We start from the raw sequence: 16,861 nt of genomic DNA, 5'->3' as shown, positions 1-16,861 counted from the left end.
CTGAGATCCTGCTCCCTCCTTTTTACAAACTTGGAAATGCATGCAGGGCCGGATTCACATCCAAGCTGGGAAGGCATTACAGGACCAGGGCAAAGTGGGATTCTTGGTTTTATTTATTCATTCATTCCAAACATGCTGCAGCTGGGCACGGTGGCTCACGCCTATAATCCCAGCATTTTGGGAGGCCGATGGGGGCAGATCACTTGAGGTCAGGAGTTGGAGACCAGCCTGGCCAACATGCTGAAACCCTGTTTCTACTAAAAATATAAAAAATAGCTGGGCATGTGGTGGGCACCTGTAATCCCAGCTACTCAGGAGGCTGAGGCAAGAGAATCATTTGAACCCGGGAGGCAGAGGTTGCAGTGAGCTGAGATCACACCACTGCACTCCAGCCTGGGTGACAGAGTGAGACTGCATCTCAAAAAGAAAATAAAAAACCTGCTGTGCTAATGAGCACTCAGTATGAGCCGCTGATGAATTCATCAATGCACAAACCAGAAAAAATACCTTACATTTTACGGCCAGGTGTGGTGGTTCACACCCATAATCCCAGCCCTTTGGGAGGCTGAGGCAGGAGGAACGCTTGAGCCTAGGAGTTCAAGATCAGCCAGGGTAACATAGCAAGACTCTGTCTCTACAAAAAAAAAAAAAAAAAATTACCGGGTATGGTGACATGTGCCGGTACTCCCAGCTACTCGGGAGGCTGAGGTGGGAGGGTTGCTTGAGCTCAGGAGTTCGAGGCTGCCATGAGTCATGATCACAACACTGCACTCCAGCCTGGGCAACAAAGCAAGACCCTGTCTCAAAAAAAAAAAAAAAAGATATTTTATATATAAAGATATATATATATATTAGCAATGGAAGTGGGAACAGACAATAAATGGTTGACATAAGAAGTTAGTAAATCACATAATTCATTCTAAGGTAATGATGGCTCAGGAAATAGAAAACTAGAGCAGGGAGGCTGTCCTGTGATGGGGAACGTGGGCTTGGGGGAGGTAGTACTATACGGGGCTATCAGGAGAAGCCTCAGTGAGGAAGCCAGATTCGAGCAGGCACCTGAGGGAGGAGGGGGGACGCCACGTGGGTCCCTGGAAGGCATTCCAGTCCCCTCTTGATTTCTCTTGAAAGGTTGGTGTCCCCACCCCTCTTTTCCTCTTTCCCGGCATTCGTGGCTCTAGCTGGGGGGTCCCTGGAAGGACTAGCCACCCCCAGGTCCTTCAAGCTTGCAGCTTCCATCCCCTCAGAGTCCCTAGAGACAGAGGAGGCTCAGCTGCATGGAGGTGACATTTAGAAAGCTTTTATTTAAAGAAAACATCCCAGGAAAGGCAAGGGGCTTAGACTGAGGGTAGGATGCCTGGTGCGCAGGTCTTGCAGATGCAGCAGGCTCTGGAGCAGTGCACCAGCAACTACAGGGAGGACCTGCAGGCGCTCAAGCAGCTCTCGGACCTTGAGAGGGAGAAGCTGCAGCATGAACTCCAGGAGACCACTCAGCAGAACCAGGCTGTGAAAGCCCAGCTCGAGGCTTCCCACCAGAGAGCCCTGCGCATGCTGGAGAAAGCCAGACATCAGGAACTCAAGGTGAGGGAATGACTGGTCTACTCTGTGCCGGGCACCTGCTAGGTGAGAACTGCCATGTGCAAAGCCGTCCCTTTTCTACATGACGTCCAATTCCCCGAGAATCTTTCCAGATTGTTATTATCGTATTCCCTTTTCCAGATGAGGAAAGAGGCTCAGATAGATTTTGTAACTTGCTCAGGGTCACACAGCTAGTAAGTGGCAAAGCAAGAAAGCAGGCTAGGTCTGCCGGGCTTCTTGTGCTACGTTTCCCCACCTGCTTGCGACCTTGGTGGCATAAGAATGAGTTGCTTTCATGACTAGAGCAGTGGTGTGCATGAACACACCAGGAAGTCAGGCTCAGTCCTACAGCTAAAAACGAAGACAGCAGCACAGTTGAGAAAGAACAGCTCAGGCTGGGTGCAGTGACTCACGCCTGTAATCCCAGCACTTTGGGAGGCAGAGGTGGGTGGATCACCTGAGGTCAGGAGTTTGAGACCAGCCTGACCAACATGGTGAAGCCACGTCTCTACTAAAAATACAAAAATTAGCCAGGTGTGGGGGCAGGTGCCTGTAATCCCAGCTACTTGGGAGGCTGAGGCAGGAGAATTGCTTGAGCCTGGAAGGTGGAGGTTGCAGTGAGCCGAGACTGTGCCATTGCACTCCAGCCTGGGAGACACAGCGAGACTCCGTCTCAAAAAAAAAAAAATATATATATATATATAAATGTTTGTTGAGTGAAAGCATAAATGAACCAAAAATAAAAAGTAGGGAAAGAAAGAATGAATGAATATGAACCCAAGGACAGAGACACAGCCAGTTCTCAGGACCAAACAAGAGCAGGAACTGAAAAGCTGTAGGGATCCTTCAGCCCTCCTCATGTCATTTCTGCTCTGCTCTGCTCTGCACACCAGCCCTGGGCTTCCTCCACAGATGGCCGCCTCCACCTCACTGGTCCTGCAGCAGATGTCAGATCGTTACCTTAGTGCTCCTGAGTATGGTAAATTTGGAGCCACAGAGTCAGTATCTGCCTGTCAGTCTCTTTTGCTCTATCCCCCACCTCTTCATATCAAATTTGCATTAAAGGAACTCTGATTGTCCCAGGTTTAGAAGAGGTATCCACTCTCGCCCAATCAGCTGTGGAAGGGGGTGGGTTCACCTGGTACAAAATGGCTGCTGTGGCCAGGCTATTGCTACAGCATTCTCTGTAGCCTAATAAGCCCTCCATGGGAGAAAGCAAGCGTTCAGAGCATCCTGGCTCAGAAGAGTTTGGCAAAGGAGTCAGGTCTCCCACCCTTGTGCCCACTTTCATGCCTTCTTGTCCCCACTTTTTCCCACAGGCCACAGAGGAACGCTTGAAGAAGGAATCCAGCCACAGCCTCCAGATCCAACACCAGGCACACCGGCTGGAGCTCCAGGCCTTGGAGGAAAAGGCCAGGCAAGAGCTGCAGGAGGAGCGTGAGAGGATGCAGGCACAGCAGGCCCTGCTGCTAGGTATACACCCAACAGTGCACCAAGGAGGGCCTGGCCAACTGCAGGGTCTGCACGTAGAAACCAGCGACAAGCTGAGGGCCAGGGCTCCTGGGCTCTCGGACTCACAGGCCAGGGCTCCAGGGGTCTCGGGCTCACAGGCCAGGGCTCCAGAAATCTCGGACACACAGGTCAGGGCTCCAGCATTCTTGGGCACGCAGGTCAGGGACAATCCTGGCTCTGACACCAACTAGCTGTGAACCCTGGGATGGCTTACTGTGAGCTTCATTTTCCTTTTGTGAAAAATGGAATTACAGGCTGGGCGCGGTGGCTCAAGCCTGTAATCTCAGCACTTTGGGAGGCCGAGACGGGCGGATCACAAGGTCAGGAGGTCGAGACCATCCTGGCTAACCCGGTGAAACCCCGTCTCTACTAAAAAATACAAAAAACTAGCCGGGCGAGGTGGCGGGCACCTGTAGTCCCAGCTATTCGGGAGGCTGAGGCAGGAGAATGGCGTAAACCCGGGAGGTGGAGCTTGCAGTGAGCTGAGATCCGGCCACTGGACTCCAGCCTGGGCGACAGAGCGAGACTCTGTCTCAAAAAAAAAAAAATGGAATTACAATTGTCCCTACCACATAGGCTCACCGTGTGGATTACATGAGATATTAAATATAAAGTGCCTAGCATATAACATGAGCCCAGTGAATATAGATACTATCATTATCATTATTATTGCATGTAACCCAGATCTCTGAGCCTTCATATGAGTTTCATGGTATTGCCTTAACCTCTCATTTCTGTTCTGAAGATTTTGGCAAGTTGGGGGATCTTAGGCCTCCAGGCTCTGCTTCCTCTGCCTGCCCCTACATCATCCCCAGCACAAAACTCTGCCCCTTTTCAGTTGCCACATCAATAAAACACTCACACAAAGCATCCTGGAAGTCAACAGAGGTAGTTAAGATCTTTACAGCCAAACTGCCTGGGTGTGAAGCTCAGCTCTAACATTCACTGGCTGTGTGACTTCGGGCAGGAAGTTGCTTAACTGCTCTGTGCCTCAGTCTTCCATGTATAAAATGAGGATAATAATAGCATTCACCTCACTGGGCCGTAATGACGATTACATAAGTAAATACATGAGAAGTGCTTCAAATAGAGCCTGGTATGTAGTAAGTCTATGTAAGTGTTCCCTGTTAAATTATGACTGAATATTTCTTTTCTTTTCTTTTTTTGAGACAGAGTCTCGCTCTGTCACCCAGGCTGGAGTGCAGTGGCGCAATCTTGGCTCACTGCAGGCTCCGCCTCCCAGGTTAACACCATTCTTCTGTCTCAGCCTCCTGAGTAGCTAGGACTACAGGCACCCGCCACCACGCCTGGCTAATTTTTTTGTACTTTTTTTTGTAGAGATGGGGTTTCACCATGTTAGCCAGGATGGTCTCGATCTCCTGACCTTGTGATCCGCCCTCCTTGGCCTCCCAAAGTGCTGGGATTACAGGCGTGAGCCACCACGCCTGGCCACGACTGAATATTTCAATGTTGCATGCCTGATTCTGGAGACCTCTGTCATTTTTGTAGATCATCCCTGTCACTCATTTTCTTCTATACTCTTATCTTTCTCCTCACTCTTAAGAGCAAGACAAATACCTCTCACCATTTCGTGCTAAGCACTAAAGATCTTGTTGGCTTTATTAAATATTTCTTCCAAAACTAGACAGGGCTCTTCTTAAGAGATTTCTGAGTGCTGAGTGTGGTGGCTCATGCCTGTAGTCTCAGCACTTTGGGAGGCCAAGGTGAGAGAGGATCACTTGAGGTCAGTAGTTCAAGACTAGCCTGGACAACATAGCAAGACCCCATCTCTAAAAAAAAAAAATTAGGAAAAAAGTAAAAAGAGAATTCTGGAGGACAACATTTTCTTTACCTCCGTAAGTGAGTTAGGCTCTACCTTGCTGCTTGTTTGAGTTCTCATTAGAAAGCGTGTCCCACTGACTGCATGTTTCTGAGGAAGTGGTGTGAGAAGCAGGAAGGAGTTTCATAGACTTCCCAGTTAGCATCTACCCTGGAATGGAGGCATCCACGTGGGAAATGCTGAAGTCAGCAGCATGTAAACAGAATCCAGGCTGTGCCACATGGCTCAGGTCCAAGGCTCCCCATGGACAGGTCAGGCTGGACACCCTGGTGATTCCAACACCCAGCAGCAGCTGCCAGTGCAGATGTCCCTGCCACCCCTTCCCTGGCTTTTCTGACTCCACAGCAGCCCCGTTCTTCCCTGAAGAAAAGAATCAGGAGGGATCCCTGGAAAGACCCTGGGGAAAGGCTGGGCTTCTCAGCACCAGTCCCAAGAAGAAGGGGCTCTGTGGACTCTGTGAGGCCAAAAAATCATAGTCTTCAAGGGAAGGCGCGAGCACCTAGAGCAATGGCAGGTTGATATGAGATATTCCTGAAGCTGATTATTCATCTTCTGATATCTGTGTGAGACACAACTGACCTGCAATACCATAGGTCCCTGTGAGAGGGCAGGGAGGGTGGGTGTTTACTAGAGGGTTGGAACCTAGACATGCTGGATGGATGGATGGATGGATGGATGGATGGATGGATGGATGGACGGACAAGTGGATGGGGTGTGGGTGAATGGATGGTTGGATGGACAGGTGGATGGACAGAAAAATGGGTCAATGGATGGACAGGAGGAAGGATGGATGGATGGATGGATGGACAGATAGATGGAGATGTATGGATGGGCAGATGGGTGGGCAGACAAATGGGTGGACACACAGATGGATGGGCAGATGATTGGGTGAGCAACCGATGAGTGGATCGGTGGATGGATGAATGGATGGACAGATGGGTAGACAGACAGATACATGGACAGACAGATAGGTGGGTGGATGGATAGGTGGATGGATGAATGGATGGATAGATAAGTGGATGGGTGGATGGATGGACAGGTGGATAGAGGGATGGATGTGTGGATGGATAGATGAATGGTGGGAAGGTATGAAAGAAGGAGGAGGGTAAAGAATGAATACCTTATAATTTATGATTTGGTAAAAAGTTTTATTGCATATATCTTGTGATAACAGTTTTCAAAAAATGGGGTTGTGTTTGGAGAATTTTTTTTAAGAAAATAAGCTATAGAAATCACTTCATCAAAATTCTGCTGGAAAGGAAAGATGACCAAGTAAATTTTTCATCTTTTTTTTTTTTTTTTTTTTTTGAGACAACATCTCGCTTTGTCACCCAGGCTGGAGTACAGTGGCGCAATCTTGGCTCACTGCAAGCTCCGCCTCCCAGGTTCATGCCATTCTCCTCCCTCAGCCTCCCAAGTAGCTGGGACTACAGGTGCCTGCCACCATGCCTGGGTAATTTTTTGTGTTTTTAGTAGAGATGGGGTTTCACCATGTTAGCCAGGATGGTCTCGATCTCCTGACCTTGTGATCCAACCACCTCAGCCTCCCAAAGTGCTGGGATTATAGGCATGAGCCACCACGCCCAGCCAATTTTTCATCTTAATATCATCCAAATACACTACGCTTTTGCACGTGTTTAATATAGTTAACCTTTGAGGGCAGGTTAGTAAGCTTATAGGAAAGCTTTTATAACTAATACACTTTTATCACCTCATCCATTTTCATTCTAAAGATCGTTTATTTTACAAATACATGTTGAGCACTTGCTGTGTACTAAAACCTGTGCTAGGTGCTTATGGAATGATCAGAACAATGTTTCAAAGGTTATTTTCAATAACTAAAATACAGAGTCTCAAAAGCTCATTACAGAAAAGTAAAGTATCAAATTTACAAGCACTTAAAAAGTATCTTTTTTGAAAGGAATATCTCACTAAATAGCATCTGCTCTATCAGAAAATATTCATTTTAAAATAATTGTTTCAATCATGCTGGGAAGTGTCTAGTGTACTAGAAATCAGTCTCCATCCTCAGAGGGGAAGCTCAAGTTTCTGGTCTCACTCTCCCCTGAGTTTAAGAGAATGTACACATTTCTTCTGGATGATTCCATTGTAGTTCCTATCCTGCTGGGATGACATGCCATCTCCTGCCTCCATGATCCAGCCAAGACCCCACACCCGTGGGAAGAAGAACCTGTGAACATTTTGTCTTTTTAAGAGTTGACATTGACCGGGTATGGTGGCTCACACCTATAATCCCAGCACTTTGGGAGGCCAATGTGGGTGGATCACTTGAGGTCAGGAGTTCGAGACCAGCCTGGCCAAAATGGTGAAATCCCATCTCTACTAAAAAAATTCAAAAATTAGCCGGGCGTGATGGTGCGTGCCTGGTCCCAGCTACTCGGGAGGCTGAGGCAGGAGAATCGCTTGAACCCAGGAGGTGGAGGCTGCAGTGAGCCAAGATCGTGCCACTGCATTCCGGCCTGGGCAACAAAGCGAGACCCCGTCTCAAAAAAAAAAAAAAAAAAAAAAAGAGCTGACATAAACTTCAAACTTTCCAACTTGAGACCATTGCCCCCACTAGAGGCCTTTGGTCATTTGATAATTGCCTGTTCTTTGCCTGGTCTCCTAACTTGGTGCTGAGGCCAAGCGTTGTCACAGGATTTGGCCCTGGGCTCAGGCCATGCTGCCCTCACCTGCCACCCATCCTAACCAACCAGTAGAGGGCAAGCAGGGGGTTCAGAGTGAAGAACCACTTGAAATTTTGCATCCCAACTCCACTATTTAATAGCTGTGTGGCTTTGAGCATTGTACTCACCCTCTCTGATGTTCAGGTCCCTCATCCTAAAATGGAGCAGGGGTGGGGAGAGGGGGATAATTCATACCAGAAAAGATGGTTGTGGACTTAAATGAGAACAGTTTTCACACATGGCCCTGTTGTTACTGTTACCTTGGAAAAGGTTTGGGGAACTCAACCCACCACAAGCCTTCAGCAGCCCCTCACTTCATCCACCCCCACCCCAGAGACTGTTGTCCCCACCAGACAGGCTTCAGCCTAGACCCAGCACCTAACTCCCTACTGCTCTCCCTTTTCCAGAGTCCCTTAGGCAGGAGCTGTCGGATCAGCAAGCTGCCTGCTCTGGGCACCAGAAGGACTTGGAGGCACTGCAGGCCGAGCTGAGGGCTCTGGGCAGACAACAAGCCAGCAGCCAGTGTCCAGGAGACAGCGAAGACCACATCATCACCACAGAGGTCAGCACCCCTGCCCTTGCACCAGCCACACCCCTCCCAGAGCAGCATCAGGGCCTCAGGGCCCCATAAAGGATGGGCTCTGAGGCCGGGTGCAGTGGCTCACACTTGGAATCCAGCACTTTGGGAGGCCAAAGCCAGAGGACCACTTGAGGCCAGGATTTCAAGACCAGCCAGGGCAATATAGCAAGAGTATATCTCTACAAAAAAATCAAAAATTAGCTGGGCGTGGTGGCATATGCCTGTAATCCTGGCTTGGGAGTCTGAGGCAGGAGGATCACTTGAGCCCAGGAGTTCCAGGCTGTAGTGAGCTATGACTGTGCCACCGCACTCCAGCCCGGGCAACACAGCAAGACCCTGTCTCAAAAAAAAAAAAAAAAAAAAAGGATGGGGTCTGGGTACTCAGTCATTCCCCTGCCCCCTGCCCCCTGCCTGAAGTGGGGAAGACCCTTCTCCACAGGCCTGTGGGATACTTGGTGGGCCTGCAGGGTCTTGTCTTTGAAAAGAAAAACAAAAATGGTCTTAAGCGCTGCATGTTATTTATAGTTCAGATGCAATGGTATCTCAGGGTGTTGGTGCTAGACAGGCCCTCAATGCAGCTGGTCTGGGCTACTCCTTTGGATCTGAAGGGGAATTTCTCAGAACATTTTCCCAGATAGGCTCTGTCTAGACCTTGCTGTTCCCCTAAGCAGAGCAGCTTTGTTGTCACCCAGACTCAGTGCCGGCTCTCCTTCCTCTTCCTGCTCAGACTTTGCCCATCAGCCCCTTCCCTGCACATCCATCATTCCTGGTCTAACTGGGTGGCACAGTCACCTCCTAACAGCCCAGTCCTCTCTCCCTCCAGTCCATAGTGTATGGCTTCAGGTATTCCCCCAAAGCCCAGCATCACTTTTCATAAAGCCTTTGGTGGTTCCCACTGGGGAAAGCTCCAAATGCTTCGACTTGGCATTGAAAAGCTTCCACCACTGACTATGACCTGTATGTCCTGCCATATTCCCTGTGGCTCATAAACCTGGCATCTGCACCCTCCCTTCATCCTTCGCTTGTGCCACTCCTCCTGCCTGGGATGCTGCCCAGCATGTCCCATGCTGGGGGCCTTCCCTGGCACACAGTGGCCCCCTCTGGCTCTGAGATCCTGGAGCACTTGCTGTTAAGACAACTCAGTTGGCTTCAGGATCTACCACCCGGTCCTGTTGGGGACATGCCATTTCATGGACATCCTTGTTGCCTAGACTGGATCAGAGTCTTTTGAGGATAACCCATCTGTTCTGCCTCATCGCCACCCCACCCCCACTCCCAGCCCTCAGCAGGGTCTCCACCAGTGCCTGTGGATGGTGAGGATTTGTTGGTGGCCCAGTCCTGCTGAAGGTTCCAGGGACATGGGAATCATGTGTGCCAGATTTAGCTGTTGCTGAGCATAGGAAGGCGATTTCTATGTTTATATGAAAAATACTAACAAATGATGAATCACTGGTTAGCCCAGTGGTTAGGTCTAGCAGAGCGAAGACAGAATGTGTTCCATTAAGTGTTTAGATGGGTGGGAGCCACCGGTACCAATGGGAGGGGACAGGGGAAACGTGGGATGATGACAGCTGGGGACTGGGCCATGGAGGAAGACAGTGTTTGCCCGAGGGCTTGGGATAGAAGCCAAGGAGCACTGAGTGCATGAGCCGCTACCTGGCCACCTGTGCACCAGCCCTCACTTTCGCCCCATAGGAGGGAAGCCTGAACCCTCTAGAAGGAAAGCGTGGTCTCAGGTGATACCCCACACAGAGAGCAGATGCAGGGGTGTCAGCAAAGAGGAACAGCCCAGGCTGCAAGAGTCAAAAGGAAAGGGAAGGGGACACATGCCAGACTGCAGGCCCAAGCTGGCCACCGCTGAGCTAAGTGGAGTCTGTCCCACTGGGATCTAATTCTCTTATCTCTCCCACCCAGAGACCCAAGAGGGGAACGAATTTTTCCATCCGTTTCTGTCCTCCATGGGTCACAGGTTGTCCTCACAAGGCAGTAACCCCCCTGCTCTTGCTCTTCCAGGCTATGCATGTGAGAGTGCCAAGTGGGTGCCCACAGGCATCCCACACCATGCCAACCCCAGGGCAGGAAGGCAGGGACATGGGGCCTGGGCCACAGATTCTCCCCGTGCACAGCTGTGCAATCACTGTGTTCAGTGAACAGATAACCTGCACAAGAGGTCGGGCATGTTTGAGGGAATTTGAAAACTGGAACGTTCACTAATCACAGATTAAATCTGACCCCATCTGCTGTTGGACAGCAATCTTTGTGTTTCTACCTGAACTACTGACATTCTAGCACAATTTTATTTAGCAAGCATTCACATGGCACCTATAGAATACACCAGGCTAGGTGCTACAGGGTTGGAAAGATGAAGAGAGGAATAGCTCCCAATCTAGCTAGGAAACCAGCATGGAAACATATTCTCTTCGGTGTCACCCCTTACAGAGCCAGAGTTAGCGATATTTGGTGGTATTAGAGAAAGCTCATCAGTTCTCCCCTGAGAGGTGGGGAAGACTTCACTGAGGGAGGACTTCACTGAGGCAGGCAGGGAGGGCACCCAGGCAGGTGGAGTGTGGTTAGTGTTCATTTGGATGCAAGCCCCATTCTTGGCTCAGAAGTTTTATTAAACTCTAAGGGCCAGATTTGGCCAACACCCAAAGAAGGAAATTTTAAGAGACTGAATGGGAGTCCCTGCAGGGGACCCATCCAGGCTCCAGCCTGGGCGGGTCGCCCGTGGGTCTCCATCTCGCCGCAGCACATCTCTGGTCCTTTGTAACGTGTCCGCCCCTGCGCCTCCTGAAAACACCTCCTGGTTGCCTTCTCCTCAGGAGCGGGGCGGCCCGGGCCAGACCGGCTCCCCACCGGGCGCTGATGGGCAGGGTTCCAGCGAGGGATGCGGGCTCTGGGAGGAGAACGCGCAGCTCCAGGACGCGGTGCGGCGGCTGCGCGCGGAGGTGGAGCAGCATCAGCAGGAGGCGCAGCAGCTCCGCGACCAGCGCAGGTGGGTGACCGCCCCCTGCCCCTACTCACCAGCTTCCCTCCCTCCCCCACTGCGGCTCGCTGAGCCTGAGACCTGAAATGGGTCACTCCCTCGGCATCCTGCCCCACAAGACACTAGATACTTAATGCGCCAGCATTTCACAGATGTTACTCCTCTGACCCATGAAATGTCCCAGAGCTCCCGAAATTCTAGATCTCAAAACCGCAGACGAAGTGCCTTGAAATAGAAAAGGGAGTCCGGCCGGGCATGGCGCCTCACGCCTGTAATCCCAGCACTTTGGCTGGTAGAGGCGGGCGGATCACGAGGTCAGGAATTAGAGACCAGCCTGGACAACATAGTGAAACCCTGTCTCTACTAAAAATACAAAAATTAGCCAAGCGTGGTGGTGCATGCCTGTAGTCTGGTTACTAGGGAGGCTTGGGAGGGAGGATTGCTTGAGCCTGGGAGGTGGAGGTTGCCGTGAGCTGAGATCGTGCCACTGCACTTCAGCCTGGCTGGCATAGCCCGAACCTGTCTCAGAAACAAAAACAAACAACCGCGCCTGTCAGGGCTGTTTTAGAGTGCAGTGGAATGTGTGCAGGAGGCTTGGCATGTCCCTAGCATGAATGAAGCGCTTGGTTAATTGTAGAAGTGAATAACCTATCATCAATCCTGAACTCAGAGCCTTTTTTCCCCTTGTTGGAAAGTTTTTGATACAAATTCAATTTCTTTAAAGACTTAGGACATTTCATATTGTCTATTTTTTAAGTGAGCTTTAGCAGTTTGTATTTTTCAAAGAATTCATCTACTTCATCTAAGTTTTTGAATGTCTTAATGCCAATCATAAAGTTGCTCATAATTTTCTTTTTGTCATTTTAATGTCTTGAGGATTCCTTTTTTCTTAATATTTGTCAGCTGTGTACATTGAACCCTGTTGTGTTGGCCCAAAATTGCTTTGAGCCTTGATTGGGCTTGTTCATTAAATTCTCCCCTCTCCTCCCCTCCCCTCCCCTCCCCCCTCCCCACCTCGCCTCCCCTCCCCTCCTCTCCTCTCCTCTCCTCTCCTTTCCTCTCCTCTCCTCTCCTCTTTTTTGGAGACAGAGTCTTGCTCTTTTGCCCAGGCTGGAGTGCAGTGGTGTGATCTCAGCTCACTGCAACCTCCGCCTCCCAAGTTCAAGTGATTCTCCTGCCTCAGTCTCCAGAGTAGCTAGGATTACAGGCGGACACCACCACGCCCAGCTAATTTTTTTTGTATTTTTAGTAGAGACGGAGTTTCACCATGTTGGTCAGGCTGGTCTCAAACTCCTGGCTTTGTGATCCTCCTGCCTTGGTCTCCCAAAGTGCTAGGATTACAGGCATGAGCCACCGCACCCGGCTCCATTTAATTTTCATAACCACCTATTTTGATAAAGGTGAGGGATAAAGATTCAGGGAATGGCTGGGCGTGGTGGCTCATGCCTGTAATCCCAGCATTTTGGGAGGCTGAGGCACGTGGATCACCCGAGGTAAGGAGTTCAGGACCAGCCTGGCCAACATGGTGAAACCCCCGTCTCTACTAAAAATACAAAAAATTAGCCAGCGCCTGGTGGCGGGCACCTGTAATCCCAGCCACTCGGGAGCCTGAGGCAGGAGAACCGCTTGAACCCGGGAGGCGAAGGTTGTAGTGAGCCGAGATCACGCCATTCCACTCCAGCTTAAGCAACAAGAGCAAGACTTTGTCTCAAAACAAAAACAAAAACAACAACAAAAAAACAAAGTTCAGGGAAGCTTTCCACTGCATTGTAGTTGTTAGGAAAGACCTGGTCTCCCGGGTCTCAGAGTCCCAGCATTCAGGCGATACTGATAGAGAATCTCGGCCTCCTGCCTCCCCGCCTGCCCCAAGTGAAGAGCGTGTTTTCTGGGGCTCCCCTGTAGGGCTGCTCTCCATCGCTTCCGCCTGAAGGCTGTCCCCATGCTCAGGTTTCTCCTTCTGAGATGGGAGGGTGCTGAGAAGGGGTCCCATAGTGGGGGTTTGTCATGGACTCCACAACTCGGAGACCTCAGCTCTCCTTATCACAGGTGTCCTCAGATCACAACCTCTCCCCACTGAGGTCTCCCAAACTGGGCAGCAACGAGGGGAATAAACCCCAGAGCCCAAGGGGCGCCGTCCCCGGAGCTGGGCAAGCCTGGCTGTGCTTTCGTCCACCACAGGTTGCTGGAGGAGACTCAGCAAGCCCTGCGGACCAGGGAGGTGGAGACGCTCCGCCAGGAACACCGGAAGGAGATGCAGGCCATGGTGGCAGACTTCAGTAGTGCCCAGGCCCAGCTCCAGGCCCGGCTGGCTGCCCTGGAAGCCGAGTAAGTGAGGCCTTGGGCCCCAGGGAGGGACTAGCAAGTGTGCCATTCAGTAGGGTGGCCAACTCACCCCCGTGGCCCTGGGCTTTCCTGGTTTTCAAATTGAAAGTCCTGGGTCCTGGCCAGGCACGGTGGCTCACGCCTGGAATCCTAGCACTTTGGGAGGCCGAGGCAGGCGGATCACTTGAGCTCAGGAGTTGGAGACCAGCCTGGCCAACATGGCTAAACCCCATCTCTACTGAAAACACAAAATTAGCCAGGTGCGGTGGCACACGCCTGTAATCCCAGCTACTCCAGAGGCTGAGACAGGAGGATCAGTTGAGCCCAGGAGGCAGAGCTTTCAGTGAGTGGAGATCAGGCCCCTGCACTCCAGCTTCAGCAACAGAGCAAGTTCTGGGTAGGGGATGGGTGCAGGGAACAAGCCAGGGGCTCATCAGTCTCCCTTCATTTTATGAGGCTGTGCTCCCGTTTCCTGCAGGGCACTGGGAATCTGTGAGGATGAGCATTGGTTTAACCCTCACACTTGGAAGAAATCAGAAGGATCAGGGCTGCTCAGTTATGAGCATTTGCTCTGTTCTAATCTGTATCATCTAATTCCATCTTCACAACAGTACTTCAGGGTAGAATTGTTCTTCCCACTGGTCCCTCATGCATACATATTGCATGTACTCATTCAATGAATATTTGTTAAGGAACCATTGTATGCCCAGCACTGCTTTAGGCTCTGGAGTCACCGCAGGGAACAAAACAAAGACAATGCTCTCATAGGCTCACAAATTCTGCTGAAGATTCAGATAAGAAATAAGCAAACAGGCTGGGCTTGGTGGCTCATGCCTATAATCCTAGCACTTTGCATGGCTGAAGCTTGAGCCCAGGGTGGATCCCTTGAGTCCAGGAGCTCGAGACCAAACTGGGCAACATTGTGAAACTCCGTCTCTACAAAGAATACAAAAAAAAAAAAAAAATTGCTGAGCATGCTGGTGTGTGCCTATAGTCCCAGCTATTTGGGAGGCTGAGGTGGGAGGATCTTCTGAGCCCAGAAGGTTGAGGTTGCAGTGATCCGTGATTGCACCACTGCACTCCAGCCTGGACTACAGAGAGAGAGAGACTGTCTCAAAACAAAACAGACCCTGTCTAAAAAAAAAAAAAAAAAGCAAACAGTTAACTTTATACCAGGCAGTGAAAGTGCTAGAAGGCAGGATTGGGAGTGGCAAGGGTGGGCAAAAGAAGGCCTCTGTGAGGAGGTGCTATTTAAGGACAAGGAGGTGAGGGCACTCCTGAGGCATCTGGAGGAAGAGCATTAGAAGCAGCTGGAACAGCAGGTGCAAGGGCCCTGGGGCTGCCTCAGGCTCCTGAAAACAGCCCAAAGGCTTGTGTGGCTGAACAGAGTGAGAGGGAGGGGGAGGGGAGGAGAGGAGCTGGGTGAAGGAACCCCTGCCCTGTTGGGAAGGAGTTTGGATGTGTTCAGAGTGCCCTGGGAAGCCATCACAAGGCACTGGGCAGGAGTGACATGCCTGACTTGCCTTTTCACAGGGTCACTTCTGACTGCTGAGAAGAAACAGGGGGAGGGGGTGACTGCAAGAAGACCATTTAGGATGTGATGGCAGCAAGCCAGGTCCAGACAGGTGAAGCCGCTTGCCCAAGGTCAGGCAGCATTAATTGAGTTTAAATGTCACCTGTGTGACCTTTAGCCTGAGCTCTTAAAAACATCTCCACTGTCTCCAACACAATGCAAATCATCCAAAAGCCAGCAGGAAAGCTTTTACTAGCTACAGTCTAAGGAGCACTTACTACATGCCAGGCTCCCATTATCACATTGAATTCTCACAACCACCCAGTTTCATGCCCACTTTAAAAGAGAGGGAACTGAGGCCCACACACAGGTGAAATGATGCCCAAGGTCAAGAAAAAAGCAGAGCCAGTATTAGAGCCGGGTCATCTCACCCAAAGCCCTGGGCTCTTACCAACTCTAGTCAGTAGATTATCTGCAGCCCCAGTCCTCCTCTCCCCACCACCTAGTAACTCCTCTCTGGCTTCAGGCTGAAAAAGCAGTGGGGGTCGGGCGTAGTGGCTCAAGCCTGTAATCCCGCCACTTTGGGAGGCCGAGGAGGGCGGATCACGAGGTCAGGAGTTCCAGACCAGCCTGGCCAACATAGTGAAACCCTGTCTCGACTAAAAATACAAAAATTTCCTGGGCATGGTGGCACGCGCCTGTAGTCCCAGCTGCTCGGGAGGCTGTGAGGCACGAGAATCGCTTGAACTAGGGAGGTTGCAGAGAGCCGAGATAGCGCCATTGCACTGCAGCCTGGGCGACAGGGTGAGACTCTGTCTCAAAAAACAAAAAAGAAAAAAAAAAAAGCCGTGGGTAGCAGCCACTGACCGCACTCCGTGTCCGCCAGCAGATGGCGACAGAGCATTAAGAGAACCCTCGCGGCATTTTCCTGCCCTAGGCCGTTCTCCCAGTAGCATCCCTGGCTCTTGAAGCCCCCGCTGAGTGCACCATCTAGCTGCACACACGGGACTTTGCTTCCTGGCCCTGCAGCCTTAGGGGACCTGACAGAGCTGGGATCCTGGGTTCTGCAAGTCATCTCCCCGGCGGGTCCTGGGCAAGCTTTTGCTGCTATCTGAGCCTCCCTGGCCAGGCTGAACACAGGATGGCATTCCCATCGTGTGCTTTGAGGCACATGTGTGCCCATCTCCCTCCTGTTGAGTAACTGCCATAAGGGGAACTTGACTGCATGCCTGCTTGAAACAGACTGAAAGATTCCGGAGAGAAGCCAGGGAAGGGAGTGTCCAGGCCAGAGGACCTTCAGCTCATAGGCCGCCTGCAGACTCGCCTGAAGGAGAGAGAGGACATCATCAAGCAGCTCACGGTGAGGTTGTCAGGGGGCGCCTCGCCCACGCGCCTGGCCGGGCACTGCGAGCTCCTCTGGGAGGGGCGTTCACTTGCACCCAGCATTTCTCTAGGTGCCCTAACATCTTGCCTTATAAAGAATCCTTTCTGACCGGGTGCGGTGGCTCAAGCCTGTAATCCCAGCATTTTGGGAGGCCAAGGCGGGTGGATCACTTGAGGTCAGGAGTTCGGGACCAGCTTGGCCAACCCCATCTCTACTAAAAATACAAAAATTAGCTGGGTGTGGTGGTGGGCACCTGTAATCCCAGCTTCTAGGAAGGCTGAGGCAGAAGAATCACTTGAACCCAAGAGATGGAGGTTGCAGTGAGCCAACATAGCGCCACTGCACTCCAGTCTAGGCGACAGAGCAAGACTCTGTCTCAAAGGGGGGAAAAAATCCTTTCTCTTCTATTATTACAGAAGACATATGCACTAAAAAGTTAATACAGGAAAATAGAAGGCA

The 16,861-nt window shown here is 51.0% G+C and overlaps 1 protein-coding gene across 1 annotated transcript in view; it reads left to right on the top strand.

The window, feature by feature from the left end:
* The window catches only part of FAM184B (family with sequence similarity 184 member B), a 150,966-nt gene that overhangs the window by 128,370 nt on the left and 5,735 nt on the right, over positions 1–16,861 (top strand). Inside the window, exons 10-15 of the mRNA XM_025385642.1 lie at positions 1,369–1,581; positions 2,898–3,051; positions 8,025–8,179; positions 11,020–11,192; positions 13,362–13,508; positions 16,261–16,378. Coding sequence (XP_025241427.1) covers positions 1,369–1,581; positions 2,898–3,051; positions 8,025–8,179; positions 11,020–11,192; positions 13,362–13,508; positions 16,261–16,378 — 960 coding nt within the window. The remainder of the gene's footprint in view (positions 1–1,368; positions 1,582–2,897; positions 3,052–8,024; positions 8,180–11,019; positions 11,193–13,361; positions 13,509–16,260; positions 16,379–16,861) is intronic.

The sequence above is a fragment of the Theropithecus gelada genome, chromosome 5, assembly GCF_003255815.1.
Source record: "Theropithecus gelada isolate Dixy chromosome 5, Tgel_1.0, whole genome shotgun sequence".
Lineage (NCBI taxonomy): Eukaryota > Metazoa > Chordata > Mammalia > Primates > Cercopithecidae > Theropithecus > Theropithecus gelada.
This window is presented reverse-complemented; position numbering and strand designations above follow the sequence as displayed.